The following is a 24,042-nucleotide window of genomic DNA, read 5'->3' on the forward strand; positions in this document are numbered from 1 at the left end:
AATACTACTTCTTCTCCCAAGCATTACCTACTTCATATTAAGTTCCAGGCAGTGTGTATATCCAAAAGTCTGTGTTGGCACCTGCAGCTTTTAGGGCAGGTCTGGCCTTGGGAGAGGGACATCTACCAGGGAGCTAGTAAATCTGCATTATTTATGCCTGGTCCATAAATCAGTCAGTCCTGTAATGGGAGCACCTATCTATTCAGCTGTCTGGCTGTTTTCCTTGCAGTAGAAAGTGTCACTTCCTTAGCTTCAGAATCGCTCCCCCCCAGTGCTAAAATTGTCATGAATATCCAACCAGCATTTTCTCTGTGTATACACTGCCTGCCAACATGTGTGATCTTTTTTATCTTTGGAAAGGAAGATCCTCATAGAACTAGAAAAAAAGGCGGCACATTCTTCTGGCAGAATGGTCCCTGAGCAAAAGAAGAACAGGGTGGGCGGCTGCAGACTGTAGCATCTGGGCCTTCCGAATGAGGTCATGGAAGAGCTGTTTTATCAGTAATAGATGTTTACAGTAAAACATCCACAAGGTGCAGGAAGATGCCCCACGGAGATTAAAGTTTCCTCAGCCCCTCCACTTCCCCATGCTCATCCCTGGGTGCTAACCCCCATGATGGTTTTTGGAGTGGCCATAATGAAAGCTTTGTAGACGGTGCAGCAGTAATCCCCAAACTGCTGAGAAAACATGAAGCTTTCCCCAACTGAAAATCCCAACAGGCCTCAGACCAGAGTCTGAAAGAAACCTGGCCAGGTTTAAAAGATACAAGGCGGTAACTCTAATTGACCCACTGTTAATTTCAATTCTGCAATCAGTACCATGAGTGGCTTACACTAGCAGGTAGAATTTGAAGAATCATAGCACAGCCCCAGGCCTGTTTTTGCCTGTCTACTGCCACGTGCCACGTTACGGTTATAATCAGAGTATCAGAGTGATACCGCCTCAAGCATTTCCAAAAAATCTTGCTTTAATAACATGAGCTGAGAAGCTCAAAAACATCACTACCAAGTAGTTTTCTCCCATCTGGATAAGTTCTTCCAATATGAAATTTCTGGTGATTTTGAAAGGAAAAAATAAAAATAAAAACCCTCAAAGGATTTTCCCCTTTACTCTCCTTTATCCAGCACTGATATCAGATCAGTTTTTTAGGTTTTTTGTTTTGTTTTTTAAGCAGGCTTGTAATTGCATAGGTATGTAAATAGGCAGTAGATAAATCCTGAATATTCTGCAGAGGTTTTTTTTGGTTTGTTTTTTTTTTAAACATCTTTATTGGAGTATAATTACTTTACAATAGTGTGTTAGTTTCTGCTTTATAACAAAGTGAATCAGCTATACATATACATATATCCCCATATCTCCTCCCTCTTGTGTCTCCCTCCCACCCTCCATATCCCACCCCGCTAGGTGGTCACAGAGCACCGAGCTGATCTCCCTGTGCTATGCGGCTGCTTCCCACTAGCTATTTTACATTTGGTAGTGTACATATGTCCATGCTACTCTCTCACATCGTCCCAGCCTACCCTTCCCCCTCCCCATGTCCTCAAGTCCATACTCTATGTCTTCTGCAGAGGTTTTTAAAGAGTGTTTAGGACTTTATTAGATTGGTATGTCCAGCCAACTGTGACTTATAAAGATCAGTCGATTGTGCTTTTTTTCAGAAGTATTAAAAACAAAAGACTAATCCTCCAGAAAATTATTAGTGAGAATTGGCTTCTTTAATTCTGCTCTTATTTCAGTAAGTCTTTTAAGAGGCTTGTTATGTTCTACTTGTTAGTGGAAACTGGTCCTCAGTGGACCGGCTCCGTGGATGGAGAGGTGTGACGAACTGGTGAGTTGCTGCCATCTACTGTCAGAGAGTGGTAACAGCAGGTGCCTTTTTCAGGCCTCCCTGGACCTTCTCTATCATCTTAACCCTGGCATAGCCCATTGAGACTGGTGCAAAGCAGATTCATCCGTCCCACAGTCTCACAACTTAACGGGGCTCTTCCTAGAAAGAACAGTCTTCTCTGCCCCAGAGAGCACCTCTCCCATCACCCCAGCAAGGAATATCCTCTCTTGCTGTGATAGATGGAATTCCCAACAATAGGTGTACACACAGTCGTTACCCAGAAACTATTATATGAGTTTTCACAAAGGCCTGACACTTTGAGTTTTATAACTGTGCCAGTGTGGGTTTATAAAGAGGGGAAATAAATTATGCACCTCTGATCCCAGTTGCTTGCTTACAGGTCTGGCTGGTTTTGCTCGCCTCTGTCCTGGAGATCAATATGAAGTAAGTGCGGTGTCGGTCTGGGTGTTGGACTTGAGAGGCGGGAGTCAGCTGTCATTATTTTGCTTCTTCAATTTTTTTTTACATTTTTTTATTTTGAAAAAGAAATTTGAGCCAATAAGTAATTTTGGAGATTAGTGTAAGACCTCCCATATACGGGTCACCTAGACACCAGTTTTTAACATTATGTCACATTTGCTTTATTATTATTAATACTATTATTGTTGTTGTTATTTTGCTGAACTATTTTAGAGTAATGCACAGATATCATGACCCTTCACCCCTAAATTATTTTCCTGAGGGAATTTCCTGGCGGTCCGGTGGTTAGGACTTGGCACTTCCACTGCCTTGGCCCAGGTTCAATCCCTGGCTGGAGAAGTAAGATCCTGCAAGCAATGCGGCACAGCCAAAAAAAAATTAGTTTCCTGAATGTGGAAAGACATTCTCTCATATAAACGTTGTACAATTCTCTACACCAACAAACTTAGCACTGGCCCTTTAGCTAATGTCATTTGATGTACAATCTATATTCATATTTTTCCAAGTGTCCCAATATTGTACTTGATAGCAGTTTCTTTTTCCTGATGCAAGATCCAATCCGGATTATGACTACTCAAAAGTACCATGATTGAAGAATAATAGAATCTAGATCTTTCTTTATAAAAATATACTCCATAAAAGTAAAAAAGCGTTTTATCTTTTCCCTCTTCAAAAGGGAACTTACATAATGATTTCATCTAACTATCTCCTCCAAAACCTTCTATAATCATTCATCTTGGCCGGGGGTGGTGAGGGGGAGTGTGTCTTCCTCTAAGCAGTAAAGCTGTCTGACTGAGGAGAAACTGCACACCCTCCCCGCAGAGTGTGTCAGATTTCAAAATCCTTGTCCAGATCTGTCTCCCTTATCCGAAAGAAGGATGCCTTATTTCTTGCTTCTGGCCACGAAGTAGATTTTAGCTGATGGTTCCTTGTCTTTCTAAAGGAGCTGGGAGTATGGAGAATTAATTAATCCAGTGGTTGTTCTACTGAAGTAGAACTAACGAGAGGAAGAGCTGAGCCAATGGGCACGATGCAGCGACCTTTCTCTAAAGAAAGCCCTTCGCACCCTCTGTCCTAGAGAAGCAGAACTTACCCCCTTTGAAAGTCTTTCCCTGCTGGGGTTCTGCTCCACGCCCCCTGCCAGGGAATTTGGAAGAAGCGACAGTCAGTGGGTGTCATGAGGATGCTGGAGAAGCGGGGGAGCAGGAGCTGCTGTATTTACTCGCCGTTTTCATCCTGGTGTTTGGTGGGAAGGCGGGTGAGGGCAGTGGAACCTGAGGGCCCTTTGGTGTCTCTCCCCAGATTTTCATGAAGTATGGCCGACAGAGGTGGAAACTGAAAGGCAGAATAGAAGTAAATGGCAAACAGACCTGGGATGGAGAAGAAATGGTGTTCCTGCCCCTGATAGTTGGATTAATTTCCATCAAGGTACAATGTCGTCATTGCAGTTTGTTGTCTTTGCTGGTGCCACGGCTGGATGGTCCATCGTGGAGGCCTGTGCCCGTGACTTCTGCCTGCCGCCCCTCCAGCCCACAGACCTCTGTATGTACTACAGGTACATCAGAAGACTTGCCCTCGTGTCAGAGCGGGCAATGGAAACGTGAGATGGGCTTGGGAAACATCCACCTCTGATTTCAGATATGATTCTGAAATGCCTGCCTTGGCCAAGAGAAACAAAGGAAAGAGCAACCTGCCTTCGTCCTCTGCACCCCTGTAAGGCCTCTCTTACCTCTCCCTCTCTCACCAGGTCACAGAACTCAAAGGGCTAGCAACTCATCTCCTGGTCGGCAGTGTGACCTGCGAGACCAAAGAGCTGTTTGCAGCCCGACCTCAGGTGGTGGCTGTGGACATCAATGACCTTGGCACCATCAAACTCAACCTGGAAATCACCTGGTAGTAAGTTGCCCTTTTCGATATCATCATGATAGAAACAAGCACTGTAGGCTCATGCTGTCCCAAGCGTGGCATGTGGACCATCAGAATCACTGGGGAGCTTGGTACGAAAGCAGAGTCTCAGGCCCCACCCCAGACTCGCTGTGTCAGAATCTCTCAGGGCCCAGGAATCTCTTTAATAAGCTGGGTGACGTTCACCCATGTTAAAGGAGAACCCTCTGCCATATCACTACTCTCCTCTTCAACTTCCTATTTTTAAATATTTTATTCTGTCTCCTCCCCTCCTTCTCAACCTTTAGATGTGTATAAAGAAGTATATCTCTCACATCCACTAATTGAAAGAAAATAACTGTCCAGTATGAGATATTTTATCCACAGAAAGATCCTGATTCTCGCTATGGTGTTTTAATTGCTTAACCCTCTTTATCTCAGATACCTGACACTGCTTTGGAAATTTTTGGATATCCTTAGTCTCTCCACACTCTATATACTGAAACAGAATATTTCCAAAGGGCCAGAGATACCTTTTGTCAAAGCAGGGAACTTAAAAGTAGTTTTCTGAAGTCACCCCATGAGAAAGGTCATGATAAGCTATTAAATACTGGTTGCTCACAACATTTGATCTTATGCCCCTGGTATATTACCAAGTAACTAGGACATGTTCAGTATTAATGTTTGGGGCCACCTTTACAATATCGAGGGTCAGGCATGGAAGCAGCAAAGACATGTTGCCTTGTTATTGGAACAGTGTCCACAGCTTTTGCCCAGCCCATCTCTCCTCGTAACTTGTAATGATTGACGTCTCAAATGCAAGATCAGTGCTTCTGCTGGAGGAACACATGGCATGCTGATAAATGGCATCATTGTGAACAGACTGTTATCCTCTCAGTCACACAACAGGCTCTGGGTCAACTGAAAGGAATAGGACAGTTTTCTTTAGAACCGAACAATAATCTGTTGCTCTCTTGTATCATTAAAGTGTCTGCCCTTGCAAAGCTCCAGGAATTTTTACAGACTTCTTCAACATCTCGTGTTGGGACAAACATTAATACGTTTGTGTCTAATACAAGTGAGGAAGCAAATTTATCTGGTGTGCAGGTGTGCACATAAATTGTGCTTAAAGCTGTGATGATAATCTGGGGTCCCTTGGGTGAGTCTAGACCCCGTTTTCTGCTCCACTTTTTTTTTATCTCTGTTTGTTTGCTGACAGACCAATTTGGCCAAAACCAGCCCAGTTCCCACTGGTTTGAGTTTACGTTAGTATAATGAGGTGCTTTCTTGGCCTGCGGACCGGTGATTATAGGTGACTTTAACAAACGTGTGTTCATGTGGACCTGTTGTTTTGCAGTCCGTTTGACGTGGAGGACATGACCCCGTCTTCAGGCGCTGGGAACAAGGCAGCCGCCCTCCAGAGAAGAATGTCCATGTACAGCCAGGGCACCCCGGAAACGCCCACCTTCAAAGACCACTCCTTCTTTGTAAGTTCAGTGTGATTTCTAGAGGAGAAATGATGAGCCTCAGGCAATGCTTGCACCCAGGGTTTGAAATGCTTAATATACGGTGTTAGGGAGTCTCTATAATTCCTAATACAGTAGTCCCTCAATATCCGAGAGGTATTGGTTCCGAGAACCCCCCTTTAATACCAAAATCCTAGGATGCTCAAGTCTCTTACGTTAAATGGCATAGTGTTTGCACATAACCTATGCACATCCTCCCGGATACTTTAGATCATCTCTAGATTACTTAATACCTAATGCAATGTAAATGCTATGTAAATAGTTACCAGCAAATTGGCAAATTCAAGTTTTGCTTTTTTGGAACTGTCTGGAATTTTTTTTTCATGGATGCATAACCCTTGGATACAGAGGGCTGACTGTAATGTCATCTTCAAGTTCACCCTAAGCACATGGTGACTAAGGAAAGGACATTCCGAGATGTCTGTGGCCACCCGTGCACAGGTGGTAAACCTCCCGTGGCTCTCCTCTCCTCTCCCCCAACTTAACCTGTTGCTTTGGTAAACACATGTAGACTTTTCCGCACATTCTCTAAGATCAGACTTTTAAAGAAGTGGGTGTAAATAATGGCCTTCTTGTTTTAATCAGAAATGCTCACTAAAAAGCTGACAAAAACATGGTAACCTGCTGCTTTCCACTAACTCCCCCATTTTGCTTTGACTTCTGAAGAGATGGTTGCATCCTTCACCAGACAAGCCAAGGCTGTCTGTCTTGAGTGCCTTGCAAGACTCTTTCTTTGCCAAGCTGCACCGCAGCCGCTCTTTCAGTGACCTGCCCTCCCTCAGGCTGAGACCCAAGGCCGTGCTAGAGTTTTATGTGAGTGTGTGTGGCCCGCCTGGGTGTGACGTGCTTGCTGTAGGGGGCTTGTGGCATGTGGGCTTTGGCATGGCTCTTGTTTTATCTTCTCTCTCTCTCTCGCTCATTGGCTAATGGTTACAGGCTTCCTGTCCCTGGGTGGGAAATTTGGGTATGCATGCACCTTTGTGAGAGAGGCCGTTTGTCCTTCCCTGCTCATGATCTCTGCTTTTGTGCTGTGACTTTTCTGCGCTGTGGCAAAGATATCCATGGTAACAATATTGTCATCTAAAAAAAAATACAGTTGCACTCAAGGTCAAAGAAGATTTTCGTTCACAAGTTAAGCTAATGTATCACTAATGTCAATCTTTACAGTTGTAGCCTTCAAAACCTGGCAGTGGATTTAAACCAATTTTCCCAAAACTATTTTTATTGAAAGAGGTTCTCAGCCTTAATTTATTGTATTGTTTGCTAGTTTTATACTATCGAAGTAAAAGAAACTCTTTAATTTGCAATCAGGAATGTAATAGGTAACCTACATTATATGTTATCCATTATGTCACAAGAGAATACGCATACAGATATGTACATACATACCTGGAATGTTCTGCCGTTTGCAGACATATAAAAGTAATCTTTGAATGTCCAGAGAGGAAAGGGTTAAAAGTCTTCTGGTTAATAATAATAATAATTGTTATACTCCAATAAAGATGTTAAAAAAAAAAAAGAGTGCCACTCTAGACTAACTGGCAAGGCTAAATTAGTAGAGAGACTGATGATAGAGGAGTTTGACATAGATTTTTTAAATCACTTTCAAGTACCCGCTCTGCATGCTCAAATGAGGTAAAAGAATGTTGCATTAGTAAGATATCTTTTTAAATATACTTTAAATAAAAATTAAAAATAGATTTATTTTTCTTTCTAAATGACTACTTGAAACGCGTTTTTTATTTTTCTTCCCAAAAAATAAATAAATAAATAAACCCTCCCCAAAATAATAATAATAATTGCATCTTATTCATTGGATTAAGAAACACAGGTGAAATGGACCAGGCTAAACTCTAGTGGAGTTTCCACGGAAAATGGGAAGACTACATGGGAAAGATATGCACGTGCCAGAGGAGAGTAACTGATGCAGTAACTGTCAATGTCACGTGTATATTCATGCTCATACGCTGCAAGTTGGAGGGTGTGGAGCTGGGTAGTAGAGGTTTTAATTGCATCATGTAAACAAGAGCAAGATTAGAAAAGAATGTGATGGCTTCCTATAGCCTTTTGGATAAACGCAAACTCCTCGGAACAGCCATTCCATTCCGGCCCAGTTTTCCAGGCCCACCTCTCGTCTCTCCAGGCTTCATTCTCTGCCTGACTGCCCCCCGGCGACCCCGAACCCCCCTCACTGTCCTCCAAATGCACCCTCCCTCTCAAGAGCTCCCACAGCCTGTTGTTCCTTCAAGGACGCACTTCCTCCTCCTCTGCCCTTCTTCTCCGCATTTTCCAGGGCTGAGTTCCAGACCCTCTCTCTCCTGGGCAGCCACCCCCGCCCTGCCGGGGCTCCTACCTGCAGCATCCCTACATCACCCCCTCAGTTACAGCACGCCTTCCCCATGTGCCCGTTTGTAGGCTCGCGCTCTTGGCAGGCTGTACGTCCCCTTCAGCAGGGCATCTCAGTCTAACTGGATATTTGCCACTTAAGTACATGCAAATTGGGTTTGGGAATGTGAGACTTGAGAGAAATGGCTGAAGAGGAGTTTGGAATTTAAATAAGAATCTTGACCACCAGGCCCCCTCCTTACTTAGCCGGCGCCTCCCGCCTCCCTCAGAGCTGCTCGGAATGTGTGTTCTGAAGATGAGCTGAGGCTGGGCAGGAGCGCTCAGAGGACCCAGGGCTTCTGTGAGATCCCCAGGGGACCCCACGGAGGAAGTGCAGGGAGCAGGACTCAGCCTTCCCCCATCCCTCTCCAGAAGCTTCCTTTTTTGTCTGTCCTGGAGGCATAAAGCGTGTTTGGGGGGATAAGGGGGGGTGCAGATACAGGAGTAAGGAAACTGAAGTAAAGGAGGCTGGAAGCAGTGAGTCGCACGGGGACCCACCCCCTCCCCTTCCCCTCTCGAGGACGGTCCCTGGAACTCCCTCCCCACCCCCTGACCCCACCCCCCGGGACTCTAGAGCACAGTTCAATAATCACTAATCCAGGAAAACATTCTCACTTTTCGAGGCAAAGAAACTGAGCCTGCAGAGGTTACTTGGGTGCCCCAGTGACACATCCTTTTACTCATCCTGTGGTTAAAGTAAAAAACCTTCCATCCAGACGAGAATGGAGAGTTTGAGTTGAAACTGCATGTATTGGGAGCTGGTGGCCCAGATCCAGCAGTCATGGGACCACGGATGCTGCTGGAGGAGGATGGGGAGCCTCTTTCTGTCTGCTCCCCATTTCACTTGCTGTAACATTTCTGTTTCCTGGGCTAATTCCCAGCACTATCGTGACCATTCGTTGTTTTATTTACTTTATTTATTTATTTATTTTGGCTGCACCGCACAGCATGTGGGATCTCAGTTCCCCCACCAGGGATCGTGGAGCCCACGCCCCCTGCAGTGGAAGTGCGGAGTCCTAACCACTGGACTGCCAGGGAGTCCCCTCATTGTTTTATGTATAATTAAAAGAGGTACTTACCTTTACTTAATCAATTCTGGAATCCAAGAGAGAGTATTCATTTTGAAGGAGCTGATCTCAAATAACTAAAAAACTTTTCCCACAGAGCAACATTTAGCACTTCGCCAAGACCACAGTGTCAGGAAAGGTGACTTAGAAATTGCTTTAGTGCCTGCATAAACAAATTATCTTGGTTACCTGGATATTTCTGACCTCTGTCTTCTGAGTTCTGCTTCACGGATCGCAGAGCCTGGGGCTGCCTGACAGAGCACTTGGGATTTCTAGACACCCTGGGAGCTCTGGGGTTTGCAGCCCTGGAAGATAGTTGTTCAGTTTATCAGTCTTTTTCTCCTCTTTTTATAGAAGCTCTGCGAACGTATTTCTGGTCTTGAATTGTTTGTGGCATGGTTACTGAATTAATAAAAACTTTTCCAGGGCTTGGGATTTGTGGGTAGAGATTTTCAAAAAATAATTTTATGAGAACTGAAGCAGAACAAAGCATCACATCTTTTGAGTGAAATAGCAAGAATGTTGTAAAGTCTTTTAAGATCGATGCCAAAAAACAAACAAAAAAATCAAAACAAAACAAAAAATAACGGTGGTGCTATTCTTAACTATGGCTGCCAAATATTGTGAGATCCTGGGATTTGGGAAATAAGCACCGCTCACCTGCCTCCAGCCTCTTCTTTTGAAAAATGTCAAACCTGAGAATAGTGTAATGAACTTTCACCTAGATTCAACAATGGTAATGGAGTTTTTAAAGGCTTATTTTCTTTTGCCACTCATGTGCGCGCGCGCACACACACAAAATCAACAGTACAATGTTAATATCATGAAAGGTCTGTTTTTTTAATTTTAATTGTCTTACATTTTGTCTGGAAACGAACCATGCCAAACGCATCACTTGTATTTAAAATCATAATGATTTGCCTTTTATCCGCAGTCGAATCTACCTGATGACATCTTTGAAAATGGGAAGGCAGCTGGGGAGAAAACGCCACTGTCCCTCAGCTTCAGTGACCTGCCCAATGGGGACTGCGCCCTCTCCCACAGCCCAGGCGGCTCTCTCCCCAGCGCGTGCTCCGCAAATCCAGAAATCACCATCACCCCCGCAGAGCTGAACCGCGGCAGCCCCTCTTCCCAGAACGAGGGCCTGGATGACTCCAGCTCGGCCTCTTCCAAGAGCTCCTTGGGAGAAGGCTCAGAGCCCAGGCCCCACCGGGAGGAAGAGACCGAGGGACCTGGGAAACTCGAGGCCTGCAGAGCATCCGCGGGCGCCCGGACGGAGCGCCTATTCCTGGAGAAGGGTGTCGCAGAGGCCCTTCTGCAAGAGTCTGACGAGGCCTCTGAACTCAAGCCCGTGGAACTGGATACTTTTGAAGGAAACATCACGAAGCAGCTGGTCAAGAGGCTCACCTCGTCAGAGGTGCCGGCGGCCACCGAGAGGCTGCTCTTTGAGGGCTCTGTCAGTGGAGAGTCCGAAGGCTCTAGATCCTTCCTAGATGGAAGCTTAGAGGATGCCTTTAATGGGCTTTTCCTTGCATTAGAACCACATAAAGAACAATATAAAGAGTTTCAGGATCTGAACCAAGAAGTCATGCACTTGGATGATATTCTAAAAGTAAGTACATTTTTAGGGAAATTGGGTTAGGTCTGGAGACAGGTATCTTCAGCCAACATTCTATTTAAAATAGCCTATCTTTTTTTTTTTTATCCCGCCCCATCACAGGATCAGTAGATAATCATCACGTAAATGGCACTGATTTTTAATACTAGTAGCGTATATTAATTTTTATTTTCCTGACAACTGATCAACTTAAGGAAAACGATTAGGAGTTAAATGAACGGCTCTAGAGAATGTCTAAATTCCCTCAGTCCCTAAGTTCATCATTCAGATCCTAAATGTGAAATGGTGGCCTTTTGGGCATCATAATCTCATTGAGATGCTCCTGGAGAGGGTACCTCTCTGAGTATCGGGGAAGCAGGAAAGCCCTCCCATGGTTGAAGACAGAGTTAGGCAGTACAGATGTGAGAGCCACGAGCATCTCTCCCCTGCCCAGGGCACCACCTCCTGGACGATTCCCTTCTCTGCAGTTGGCCCAAATCGGTGAGTCAGAACCCCAGATAATCCCCCACGAATAATCTAGAAGCCAGAGAACCCTGACTCCACCAGAGTTATCTTCCTCTCTCCTGTTCCTAATCAGACCGCTCAGGATAGATATGGGAAGATAGGAGTGAGGGGGTGATTTCCTCTTAGGCAGGAGGTCCTAGCAAGGAGATCGTTAATGCTACCCCAGAATATATCTGTCTCCACTTGGCATACAGATGAAATTTTTAAAAACAAGGCACAAGAAGACAGAACTGGAATTTTTGTCCTGAATCCCACTGCCACTTCTTGTATTCTTTGCTTTGCCACTCTGATTTATAGTGCCATAGAGAAGAGAACTTGGATCTTTTCTCTTGAAAGAGCAGTTCTTTGGGAACCTGTTCTATAAAATGAGCTTGAAAATACGGTGTCAGGGGCAAGTCAACCCACAGCAGGCTGTTGCATCCCTTGGCGTGACGGTTTTAAAACGTGGCCTTCCCCGTGGCATCTGGAACAACCTTCCCAAGGCTTTTCTCACAGTCTCAGTCACGCTGACCTAGATCTGGAGGGGATGTCTGCCCAGGGCAGATAATAATTCATGCTCTGACTCCCCACATCCTCTAATGCTCATGACAGATTGATTCAGCTGTAGGTATAGCCTCCGAGCAGTAGGGATGGGCATTCTGAATCTGCTTCCTGTAAAACATAACTCAAAAGCATCTGCTCAGGGCTCATGCATGGAGGCTGTTTGTCCAGTACCGCAGTGAAAACATCTTTTATCCCCTCAACAAGCTCATGTCAGACCAGTTGACCAGCTTTTGCTTACTGGGCAAAAAGTTATTAAATGTAAAGAGCTAAGACACAGTTGATCCACCTAAAGTAAATGCCTCAAATGTCTAGATGCCCCCATTTCCAGGCATCTAGGGTGCTGATCAGTAGCTCAATCCACCAAGAAGCACTAAGCAAGTCATCTGTTAGTCTTATAAAAACCTGGTGGCTATAGGTTTCTTTCCAGAGTATTATTTCAATCTGCTGTTGTTCCAAAACTATCCCGCTACTAAAATCCTTAACTGCCCTTTTCTTTATTTTGATCACTATTTAAACACATCCATACTGTGCAAGATCAGGTTCTGCAATCTAGCTTAGGGAAGAAGACCCTAGAAGTGGGTAGAGTGGGGACTGGCTCCTCCTCTCTCTCTGAGATGGAAAACGGCATTAGAGTTGAGGTCTGGGGCAAGTGGCTTTGTCTCCAGCCAGGATTAAAGCATCCTCTGGACAAAGCTTTCTCTTTTTTCCCTCCTTCACATTCCTAGGATGCTAAACACCTTGAGGATCAGAAACTAAATGCTGCTGCCTCTTGGACGGAGATCACTGAGGGCGAATGAAACAACTCTGGTTTAAAAGACTGAAAGACGGTTTCCTATATGCTTTGTCTTGAGTGTCAGAGACTCAGATCCCTGCAAGGCCCTTCCAACCTTGTGTAATGAAGTCAGCAGGGAGTGCCACCTAGCTGGATGGAGAACATTTAGTTCTTCTTACTTGCAGACTTTGTCCCATTCAGTAATCCCCAGCATCCTCTTGACTATTTGGAAGAACTTCTCTCCATCTCTGTGCCCATAGCAACTGGCATTACCCTGTTTGTAATGTTTCTGCTTAACATCCAGCAATGTAGAATTCTCCAGACCATAGAATGGGTTTGCTCACATAATTCCAGGGCCCAGTCAGGGAAGAAATGGAACTTGTTCCTTCAAAGAGCTGTAGAGGAAACATGGCTACTCCTTGTCATGCCCATGCCATTTATTTTCTCCTCGATGCTCAAAGAAAAATTACATGCTGTGAATGTAAAATTAATATTTAAGTGTACTTACCTAGGGAGTGTGGATTAAGTGAATTCGAGTAGTTTTCTGTTTCTGGGATTTGTTTTGTGAATCCTGTAGAACAGGTGCCTTAGATAGCTCACCCCTGTCTCAGGTCAGTAAACATGTCGCCACTTGGAATTAGAGATTGGTTAGTAGTTGGCATTGACTGACTCCCTAGATTTGTCTGCCAGTTGAATTTTATTTAGGGTTGAGCACGAGGTGGAGAGAGTATAGCAGTTCTATTTCCCAAAGCCTTCTGATTGTAATATTTTTTAAACTGTTTATTATAAAAATTTCAAACAGAAGTAGAAAGAATCAGATAATGGACCCTGATGTGCCCATCCCCCAGCCTCCACAGTGCTCAATTCATAGCCAGTCTTGTGTCTATTCTTCTGCCTGCTTCCTTCCCTCTGGATTGTTTTGGAACAAATCCCAGATATTGTGTCATTTTATCCACGGTTGTACTTTCTTTTAATAAGAAGATTTTAAATGAATTTTTTAATGCCAACAAAAGAAAATAAAAGCTTGAAAAAAAGAAAGTGTCACATCTCCCGCTGGGTGTCTTTGTTGTGTTTCTCCATCCGAATATGTTGATATTCTCCTTGGTACCTTCTACCTTTGCAGTGCAAGCCAGCAGTAAGCCGAAGCAGGTCTTCCAGTTTAAGTCTTACAGTTGAAAGTGCTTTAGAAAGCTTTGATTTTCTGAACACCTCTGATTTTGACGAGGAGGAGGATGATGGTGATGAGGTTTGTAATGTTGGAGGAGGTGCTGACTCAGTATTTTCAGACACTGAGACTGAGAAAAATAGGTAAGTCTGAAGTTAGCGTCTGCTTCTATTTCTACTGTCATAGCTGGTACAGCAATTCTTTGTAGCTACCAGACGGGACCTGATACACATCTCCAGGAAGATAAACCCCCCTATACATGAATTGGCTTACAGTTCCTTTTCATTGTTAAGTACAACTTTTAAATATCATTCACCTCTTTTGGTGGTGTTTAAGGAAAATTAAATTGATTTTCTTCCTTATAAATGAAGGGGAGATTTTTGTATGAGTGTGTGTGTATATTTATGTGTATACACATACATCTTGTAGGTTTCAGTGTCTACAACTTGTCCCCAGTGTAATTAATTCCAAATTAAGTAGGTATACCATGTTTCTGGAGAACTCTTACTGGATGATCAGTTTGGACCTGGTTCTCCTTGATTTGCATCGTATTTCTAATTTCTTCATTTTGTTAGACTTTGCTTTTTCCCACCCCTTATCTCTCCATTCCTTTTGGCCATTGGGTCTTTGCAGTAGATTAAGCTCATCAGTGCCTATATCAAAGCCAGGTTTAAGCCCTGTGGTCCATGTTTTCCTTAGAGCGTAAGAAGAGATGACTGATATAACTGCCACTGGATCTGCAGGCCTCCAGCTGGAATGTGGCCTTCTCTAGGATGGGGATGGGACAGAGCAGTGGGAAGGGAGGATAAAGGTGAAAGGTTGTCACCTTCTTTCTCCATTGGGCTTTCTTGTACCAAACCACGTGTTTAGAGCTAGAGCCTGGGGTCCATTCTGTAAGCACAATGAACATACTCAGCTCCATCAATTACTGCAAAAAAAAAAAAATACACAGGACTTCCCTGGTGGCGCAGTGGTTGAGAGTCCGCCTGCCGATGCAGGGGACACGGGTTCGTGCCCCGGTCCGGGAAGATCCCACATGTCGCGGAGCGGCTGGGCCCGTGAGCCATGGCCGCTGAGCCTGTGCGTCCGGAGCCTGTGCTCCGCAACGGGAGAGGCCATAGCAGTGAGAGGCACGCCTACCACAAAAAAAATTTAAAAAAAAAAACACTTTCCCAAAGGAAAGGGTGGGTTTCCATCCATCTTTTCTTTTGACATGTTATATACACTGATTTTCAAGTTACAATAAGCTATGGCTGTTCAACCTTCGCAAACCTCTCTGTGGGTGGTGTTAATATTTTGGAGTTTTATAGTTCCTGGAGGGTTTCTTTTGCCAAAGTGAAACCAGGAAAAGAAAAAGTGAGAAATAGAATTTATCCTTTGAGCAAACTGGGGGCATAGCAAAGAAAATTTATGAAATGAATGTCATGTTTTAATTATCCTTCTACATTCTACAGTGAGATTTTTCTAACTTGATTGAATTTGTGAAATGCTTCTTAAACCAAACATCTTCCTGTATACTTGTTAGCTTAAGCTATTAGATGATCGAGCAAGGTCAGATTAATCTTTTTTTCTTCTTGCTATAAAAAGCATTTTAACTTTTTTTTTTTTTTTTTTTTTTTTGCGGTACGCGGGCCTCTCACTGTTGTGGCCTCTCCCGTTGCGGAGCACAGGCTCCGGACGTGCAGGCTCAGCGGCCATGGCTCACGGGCCCAGCTGCTCCGCGGCATGTGGGATCTTCCCAGACCGGAGCACGAACCCATGTCCCCTGCATTGGCAGGCAGACTCTCAATCACTGCGCCACCAAGGAAGCCCCAAGAAGCATTTTAAAAACATCATAGCCTTTGTAAATTTCACAGAACATTGCTATTAAATATGTCTAATTTGATCAGTCTTACCGTATGTCATCGGAGGTATTATGGAAAATTGTGGAAATTGTGTGTGTGTTTTAAATATGTGCTGACTACCACGACACAAGCTGAATGTTTTCCCCTTGGAGGCAAATGTGATTCAGAGTAAGGCATTCAACGCCTCTAAACTCTGGTGCATTATCTTTTTAAATTGTGGAGACCGGGGAGCATGAAACTAGAAGCCAAAAACCGCCTGGCTGTGTGAACGAGGACGCTCTGGTTAACACCTCTGCTGGTCATTCCCTCCATGTGTGAAATGAGACTCTTCCCTCCCCCTCGTCCTCCTGCACAGATTCATATTAAGAATAAAATTAAATAATAGATGCAACAGATTTATTTTTAAATGTAAGTGCCCATCATGATACAACTTTAGACAGTTCAACGGTGGGCTTTACACAAAGCCTTCGAGGCAGAACTAAGCAATACAAATGCCCCTTTTAGCTTTTGTCTAGAGTAGAACATCATGTTTCTTCCTAACAGCTTTCCTTTCTCCTTTTCTTCAAGTCGCAATTGATTTAAGGCCAGGAAAAAGCCTTGACTGATTATTTCTTAATGGTATTGCTCTTGGGAAACCACAGGTTCACAGGACAGTTGAATCCCAGAAAATTTGGCAAACCACTCCGTCAACAGAGCAGGAAAGTGCCACAAAATGAGGGCACATTTCAAAAGACTTCTTGGTGAGCCAACTTTACAGATGGTTCGTTGTGCTTGAGAAGCAAACAGAGAACTCTGGAAACAGTCTGTTTGCAAGATCTTTTTAATATTAGGCAAATTGGTGACCAGGCTTAGTTATAAAATAGTTTTTGAAAGGTATCTCTATTTTTCAAGATAGGCAAACGCAAGACTCTTTTCAGTGGGTGCTGTGATTGAGTTGACCTGTGATTTCCTTGCAGAAAGAACCAGCTAACATTTCGCTCACCTTCCTGCTTCAACAGTTACAGATCAGTACACCCGGAAGCCAGGGGGCACCTCAGCGAAGCCCTGACTGAGGACACGGGAGTCGGGACTAGTGTGGCAGGAAGCCCTCTCCCACTGACCACGGGAAATGAAAGCCTGGACCTCAGCATCATCAGGCACCTCCAGTACTGCACCCAACTCGTCCAGGTAGGACTGGTGACGGCGCTGGGTTTTTAGAGCCCAGGCTGTTGATGCACCAAGAATGAATGTGTACTTCCGTTTTTTGAGTTTTCCCAGGAAAATGAGAATTCAGGAATAAGAGAACCATCCTGCTTTGATTTGACCCAACTCAGAAACTCTGAAAGGCATGGCCATGCTCCCTCAACCCTGGGTTTTCTATCTTAAAACCTAGATCTCCAGACTTTAACAGGTAGTAGGTGACATATAATGTGCTCAGGCTTACAAATCATTTGATAATAGGTGAGAGTAATGTGATTTTTTTTTAGATAAGGAATTTGCATTCTGCCATCTACAAATGGACTTTGAAAGCCAGTATTATTGAACATATGTTAGTATGAACCCATCACATGAGCTAGTTTTCTACCACCTGGACAGCTAAAGGCAAAATGCTCCAGAACATAACCACAGTTTCCCAGATCTTGAATAAGTACTTATTAGCAACAAGAAAGAACATTTTACAGGTATTATCCTCCTCACCAGTTCGCTTTCATTCTACAACACCCTGGGGCTCACTTTTCTTCTCATTTCAGGCTGTTTATCACTTAAGATTTTGCCACATCAGAGCAACTATTTTGACATTCTTTTGTTGCAGGGAGAGTTTCAGCTGTCTTGAACAAAGCATTTTCCCCCAAGCAGCTATTGGTACTTGAATGCTTCCTCCTTACCTGGTGGCTTGTCTTCTCCCAATCTTGTTCTTCTCCCGCTTGCTTGGATGTGTGGGGAACAGGAAAAGAATGTGAAAGCAAATGTATAATGGTTTCAGGGGGATGGGCCAGGCAGGAAGAGGAGGAATCGTGCTTTTAAGAGCACACGGCCAACTGGAAGACCAGAGGCAGGGTGAGGAGGAAGGACCCCAGGGAGGCCGGGAGTGGGTTAATGTTGCTTTTTTAGTAACACACTTGTGATGAGATGTAGAAGAATCTGCTTCTCCTCCACGAATGTAGACCCTCAAAGCAGCCCCAGACACCTCACGTGCTCTGGGAAACTGGATGGCAGTTATGACTCTTGCACTAGGTTGGCCAACACCCCAGCAGATCTCTTCTGTTGAGCGTTGAATTTACAAACCAGGTACTGACAACCAATCTGGCAGAAGGTGCAATTTTTTTTTTTTCCTGACCAAAATGGACAAGGATTGTCGTTGACTTATAGCTATCCTCTATTCACCAAACACTGGAATGAGATGGTTTTCACAGCTCTTTGTCCTTGGTGAGCCCGAGACTGTGCTGAGCAAACTCCCCGTTCACCTTTTAGACGTAAAGTCATTACTTTGTGAGGCATGGGAGAATTCTCTTCCATGAAGGGATGGATGTTTTCTCTCAAAGAATAATTGGCATGCAATAGTCAGTGCAGTGTTTCTCTCGATAATAAGGCCTTGGTTATAACACTTCAACTCTTTTGTGGAGAAAATCAACACTAGAAAAACAAGAGGGGAGTTCCTGGTACATGAGATACTGCCCAATCCATGATCGTTTAGTAAAGCCAATTAGATCTTTAAAATTTAAAAAAAGGAAAAGAATTTGTAGAGACGTGGATGGACCTAGAGATGGTCATACAGAGTGAAGTAAGTCAGAAAGAGAAAAATAAATATCGAATATTAACTCCTACATGTGGAATCCAGAAAAATGGTACAGATGAACTGGTTTGCAAGGCAGAAATAGAGACACAGATGTAGAGAACAAATGTATGGACACCAAATGGGGAAAGGAGGGGTGGGATGAATTAGGAGATTGGGATTGACATACATACACTAACATGTATAAAATAGATAACTGATGAGAACCTGCTGTGTAGCACAGGGAACTCCACTGTACAGTAGAAACAAACACAACATTGTAAAACAACTATACCCTAATAAAAATAAAGAAAGAAAGAAAGAAAAAAGAAAAACAAGAGGTAGACATAAAGATATAGAATAAAAGAGTAAGGGTTAGAAGCTTGATTTCTAATTCACACCTGCTCCTGAATCACTGAGTTTACTTATTCATTTGGTATATAATTGCAAAGAGAGAAAAATGGGCAGTCCATAAGAATCATAATAGCTATAATTATGTTTAAAATAAAGCAGTTAGGGCTTCCCTGGTGGCACAGTGGTTGAGAGTCCGCCTGCCAATGCAGGGGACACGGGTTTGTGCCCCAGTCCGGGAAGATCCCACATGCTGTGGAGCAGCTGGGCCCGTGAGCCATGGCCGCTGAGCCTGCGCGTCCGGAGCCTGTGCTCCGCAACGGGAGAGGCCACAACAGTGAGAGGCCCGCGTACCGCAAAAAATAAATAAATAAATAAAGCAGTTATTTTCTACTGTATTTATTTACATGAAAGGCATTAGTACATAACTGCTGCACTTGACTTTTGAATTTGAAAAATTCTCTTTGCCTTAGAGTCCAAGTGCTTTAGACCATACAGGATGGCGGTACAGGTCTGCATCCTGCAGCCATGCCTACCAAGTGAAGGGCACAGGTTTCTGAGAGACACAGAAAGGACTAGAACCTTCAGGCAGAGACTGACTTCTGTCCTTTCCCCTCTCAAGCCCTCCCTTATTCTCGTGATCTGCACACAAGTGAAATCACTTGCTATTTATGTGCCCTTGAGCACGTTGCTTGACCTCTCTGTGCCTCTGTTTCCTCATCAGTAAAATGGAAAATCAAAAGTTCCCACCTCATTGGATTGTTGTGCAAAATAACACAAACTAATACATGGATAAGGCTCAGACCAGTGCCTGGTACATAGTAAGCACTTGTTACCTATAGTGAGATAGCTTTCATTGTAATTAGGATTATTCTACAGCACGCTCTTAATTTTCAGCTTGAAGACAAGGAAATAAGTCAGGCTGTGAAAAATTACTACGCTTGTAAAACAAAATCTTTTTTCTGTGTCCATACCGGAGGGCAACCTAAATATGCCCTTCAAGTTTCAGAGAGGATTTTTAGATTGACAGTACATACAAGAAAGGTAACTTTATAATAACCTTGCAACCCTACTACTGAGAAAATTCAGGAATTTACACAGCCCTGAAAAAAGTTGAAAGCCACAAAAACATGTCTGATTTCAGCAGATGTTGTAACCGGCCTGGAATGAGGAACATTTTCAAACCGGAAGAGAAACGTTTATGAGTGTAACATCCCCACTTCATTCAGAAGGACAAGGTTGAGTGGGGAAAGCTCTGTTGACAACAACGTAATTGACACAGTGGTTTTGTTTGTTTTATCAGCAAATTGTTTTCTCAAGCAAAACCCCATTTGTGGCCAGAAACCTCTTAGAGAAGCTTTCTAGGCAAATCCAGGTGATGGAGAAGCTCTCGGCCGTCAGTGACGAGAACATAGGAAACATCAGTTCTGTCATCGAAGGTGAGCACCTGCAGTTACGCTACCCTTCTTGTAAATGGTGACCCCATGAGCCCCCTCCCCTGCCTGCATCTATTCATGGCTTTGTTAGGATGGCAGAGAAGCGCCCTTGGGCTGTAGAGGAAGGTCTCCACACTAGTGTGGTCGTAATTAACATCATGCTTCAGCTTTCGGAGTCAAAGCAGCAGACGCCTAGCTTTTTCTAGAGGGGCCTCCACCTCCAGAAGGCAGACTCTAGTGTATACACAAAACCAGCATCCACCTCCCAGGCAGTTTCACAGACTTGTTCTCCTGGTGTGGTTCCATTTGGGACAGGTAATCAGGATTGTGCTTGCACCATAGAGCTGGCTGAGACAGCTCCCATAGTGGTTGACTGTCAAGGCGAGGTGCTCTCAAACCCTACTGGGAAAGGTAGAAAAACGAGAAGTCAAAGGCCTTCAGGAGCGTCCCTGGTTCACAGAGCTTTAGGTAGAGAACTTGACCCAGGAAAGATGCCTTTGAATCTGTGTGGTCTGGCTACAGGGCTGTTTCCTAAAGGCAAGAATCTGTATCGTTTTTCACATCAGATAGTCTGTGGAAATAGTGGAAAACTAGGATCTTCTGGATTATCTCCAATTAAGCTTAAAACACCCTGTAGGTTCTTTCTATACATTTCTGCCTCCTGCTCCAGTCCTCCCAGGAGCAGGGGACCTTGGCAGGTCTCTGAGAGATGTGAAAAGGGGCAGGACATTCAGACTCCTGTCCGTTCCTCCCCCAGGCCCCTCTGCATGATCACAGCCACATGAGTGAAATGCTGACCATGGCATATGGCTCTTCAATCATTTCAGTAAGAGAGCCGCCTGGGTAGGGTGAGAAAACTCCTTCAGTCATCCTCTGCTCTGTTGCACCCCCTGCAGAAAAGTCTCCTGAGGTTTGAGTCTCTGATCCTGTATATTTTTTGCTGTTAAGTTATAGGAGATGAGATGATTGGACCTTCTCCCAAGGGTAGACCTGCTGTTTTTTATCACCTAAAGCAAACAGCTTTGCTTTTGCTGCATTTTCTTTGCTGCCCAGGCTGGATGAGATCCTCATCTCAACTTCTTTGCCCTCGGGACACCTGCCAACGACAGAGAAATCCTGTAGTTATGATTTAAAAACAGTCTTTAAAAAAAAAAGGAAGGCCCTTGGTGATGCCTTCCCCATCCTCACCCAGGAGCATCTCTTCATCTATTTCATTCAAAACATGTATCATGGGATGGGGGGTTGCTCTTCTATTCCAGCCATACCGGAATTTCACAAAAAGCTGTCTTTGCTGTCATTCTGGACCAAGTGCTGCAGCCCGGCTGGGGTCTACCACAGCTCGGCAGACAGAGTGATTAAGCAGCTAGAAGCCAGCTTTGCCAGAACTGTCAACAGAGACTATCCCGGACTTGCAGACCCAGGTACAGGGCAGCAGGAGCAAGGGAAACATTTCTGTCGTTTGTTTTGAGAGTGAGCACTAGAGAGGTTCCCTCAACACTTTCCCCGCAGCTAGCCCTGAGAAAGGGCTTCCCCTCCAGAGAAAACATCATCTACTCAGTAAAATCGAAGAGAAGAAAGACACTGAACGTGTTTTCATTCTGAATATCAGCAGTGACTTTGAAAAGGACTATATGTCTGTGTTGCTTTTGAAGTATGTATCCTTTTTTCATTAAAATGTCAGCAGTACAGGAGTGTCAGATGGTATAACCACTTGGGAAAAACTGTTCGGCAGTGTCTATGAAAACTAAATATGTATACTCCTACCCTGCGATCCAGCAATTCCACTGCTAAATGTGTCAAGAGAAATACATGCTTATGCTCATTTTTTAATAGCAGCTTTATTCACAAGAGCCAGAAATTAGAAACAAGTCTAATGCCCATCAGCAAGAACATGGATAAATTGTAATAGAGTCATACAATAGGGTATTACATAGCAGTTTTCAAAAAGAATAAATTACTGCTACAAGCAACAATTTGGATGAATCTCACAGATATTTTTTGAGCAAAAGGAGCTAGATACAAAAAGTACATACTATATAGTTCCATTTATATGAATTCAAGAACAGATAAAGCTAATACATTGATAGAAGTTCGATTATTAGTTGCCCATGGTGGGGATAGATGGGTAACTATAGACTGGAAAGGGGCACAAGAAAGCCTAATGGAGTCCTAGCAGTGTTCTGTATCTTGATCCAAATGACAAGCTATACAGGTGTAGAGATATGCAAAAATCATCTGGCTGTGCACTGATTTCACTTTACAGACTTCACTCTGTCATGTACCACCATAGAAAGATGAATGAGTGAATGAATGAACGATTGATGATGTTTGTTAAAAGCTGCTCCGTATCTTCCTCTTCCAAACAGTGTTTCTCACACTGGTGTCCCAAATCCTGGACCGGGCTGAGCCCCTGCTTACCTCCAGCCTCTCCTCCGAAGTCATCACTGTTTTCCAGTATTACAGTTACTTTACGAGCCACGGTGTGAGTGACCTAGAGAGTTATCTGAACCAGCTGGCCAAGCAAGGTGGGACACTTTCTTTGGTCACACTGTGTGGGGCTCAGTTTGGAATGATCCCTGGTCTTTCTAGTCATAGTGTTTAGTGATGGTAATTTTTTTTCCCCAAGTCAACAGCTGGGCTAAGATTCGCCTTTTAAATGACTTCTGGACCTTTCACATTAGTAAGCCCCTTGGCAATGAACCAGGGATTTGCTAAGCACGTCCCAGTCATCCAGCAGGGGTGCACCATTAACAGGAAGCTGGTAAATGATTTAAGACTGCTGTAATTTCTTTCCCTCATTAATGTATTTGCCACTTGTAGGATCAAGCCCGCAGGCAGTGCTATTTTATGTTGCCCTTTTTGGTGTCGCTTTCTTAATACTAAGCAGAAGTGAGGTTCAGAAGAAGGCCAGTGGGGTGACAGATTGGGAAGGGAAAGGAGGAGAAGATGAAAAACCAAATCTAAGGCTTCATATCCAGGGATTGAAGAGAACAGGCACCAACGCAGGGTTGCGGCAACGAAGCTCCTTATTGCCTTCTCATGTGGCCCTTCGAATATAAGAAATAAAATCAGTATCTGCAGTGAGTGAAAACCTCTTTGGGAATGGAGCCAGGCAGTAAGGGGCTGGTTTCTGGTTCCCAAGTTTGTGCTCTATTTCTCCACCCACGCTTGACAATGGGGCAATGGAGGAGTCGGGGGAGGGGAGGGAGGGAGGTGTGTTCTTGGGAGTAGACAGGTTGGCACAGCGCTAGTGGCAAAAACACTTCTGACCCTGACCCAGACCCAGGCTCAGCCCTTCTCTTTCCAGGACATTAAACCCTGCGGCACCACGTTTAACACGGTGATTGGCATCACAGGGAGAAGAAGAAAATCTTCCTCCACCCAGGGCCACTCCAGCCTGCACACGGGAGTCTGTACTTAGGTCCCACTCCCCACCCCCGAATAGCCATGCTAGTCCAGAGTGCCAGAGAGGGCAAGCCTGGGCAGGAGATGCCTCTGATGGAAACTGGATAATATAGAAATTTACTCAGAAAATAGATTTTTTTTTTTTTTTTTAGAAAATCGATTTAGATTGTGACAAATTTAGAATCAATAAATGAAGAGCGTAACAAAGTGAGACCCTGGGGTCCTGAAACCACATCCCCTTCCTCCTGTTACACAGCCCTGAAGAATGACCATGGGAAGAACTCTAAGCCTTTACTTATCTTTTTTTCCCCTTTCTTTATACAAAGAAAAGCCCTTCATTATACAAAAAAAAAAAAATTTTTTAGAAAACATGGAGAAGGATGAAGGAAGAGATTCAAATCACCTATTCTCCTATTTTTAAAATATAATGTGTTTTTCAGTTGATTGTGCGCTGGTTTTAAATTTCAAAATTGTGATTACT

At 44.0% G+C, this 24,042-nt stretch overlaps 1 protein-coding gene across 7 annotated transcripts in view; it reads left to right on the plus strand.

The window, feature by feature from the left end:
• RIPOR2 (RHO family interacting cell polarization regulator 2) overlaps positions 1-24,042 on the plus strand; it is a gene marked incomplete at both ends in the record, with an annotated part of 214,228 nt that overhangs the window by 179,837 nt on the left and 10,349 nt on the right. For 3 of the 7 annotated variants that reach the window (XM_079712741.1, XM_079712742.1, XM_079712743.1), the window contains 10 exons: positions 2,230-2,273; positions 3,612-3,737; positions 4,057-4,205; positions 5,551-5,680; positions 10,106-10,783; positions 13,732-13,916; positions 16,616-16,784; positions 20,024-20,159; positions 21,416-21,577; positions 22,523-22,681. In XM_079712741.1, coding sequence (XP_079568867.1) covers positions 2,230-2,273; positions 3,612-3,737; positions 4,057-4,205; positions 5,551-5,680; positions 10,106-10,783; positions 13,732-13,916; positions 16,616-16,784; positions 20,024-20,159; positions 21,416-21,577; positions 22,523-22,681 — 1,938 coding nt within the window. Of the gene's footprint in view, positions 1-2,229; positions 2,274-3,611; positions 3,738-4,056; positions 4,206-5,550; positions 5,681-6,385; positions 6,533-10,105; positions 10,784-12,561; positions 12,634-13,731; positions 13,917-16,615; positions 16,785-20,023; positions 20,160-21,415; positions 21,578-22,522; positions 22,682-24,042 lie in introns of those variants that run through there. The other 4 variants (XM_079712744.1, XM_079712745.1, XM_079712740.1 and 1 more) reach the window with 3 other exon arrangements.

This window comes from Hyperoodon ampullatus, assembly GCF_949752795.1.
Source record: "Hyperoodon ampullatus genome assembly, chromosome: 10".
NCBI lineage: Eukaryota > Metazoa > Chordata > Mammalia > Artiodactyla > Ziphiidae > Hyperoodon > Hyperoodon ampullatus.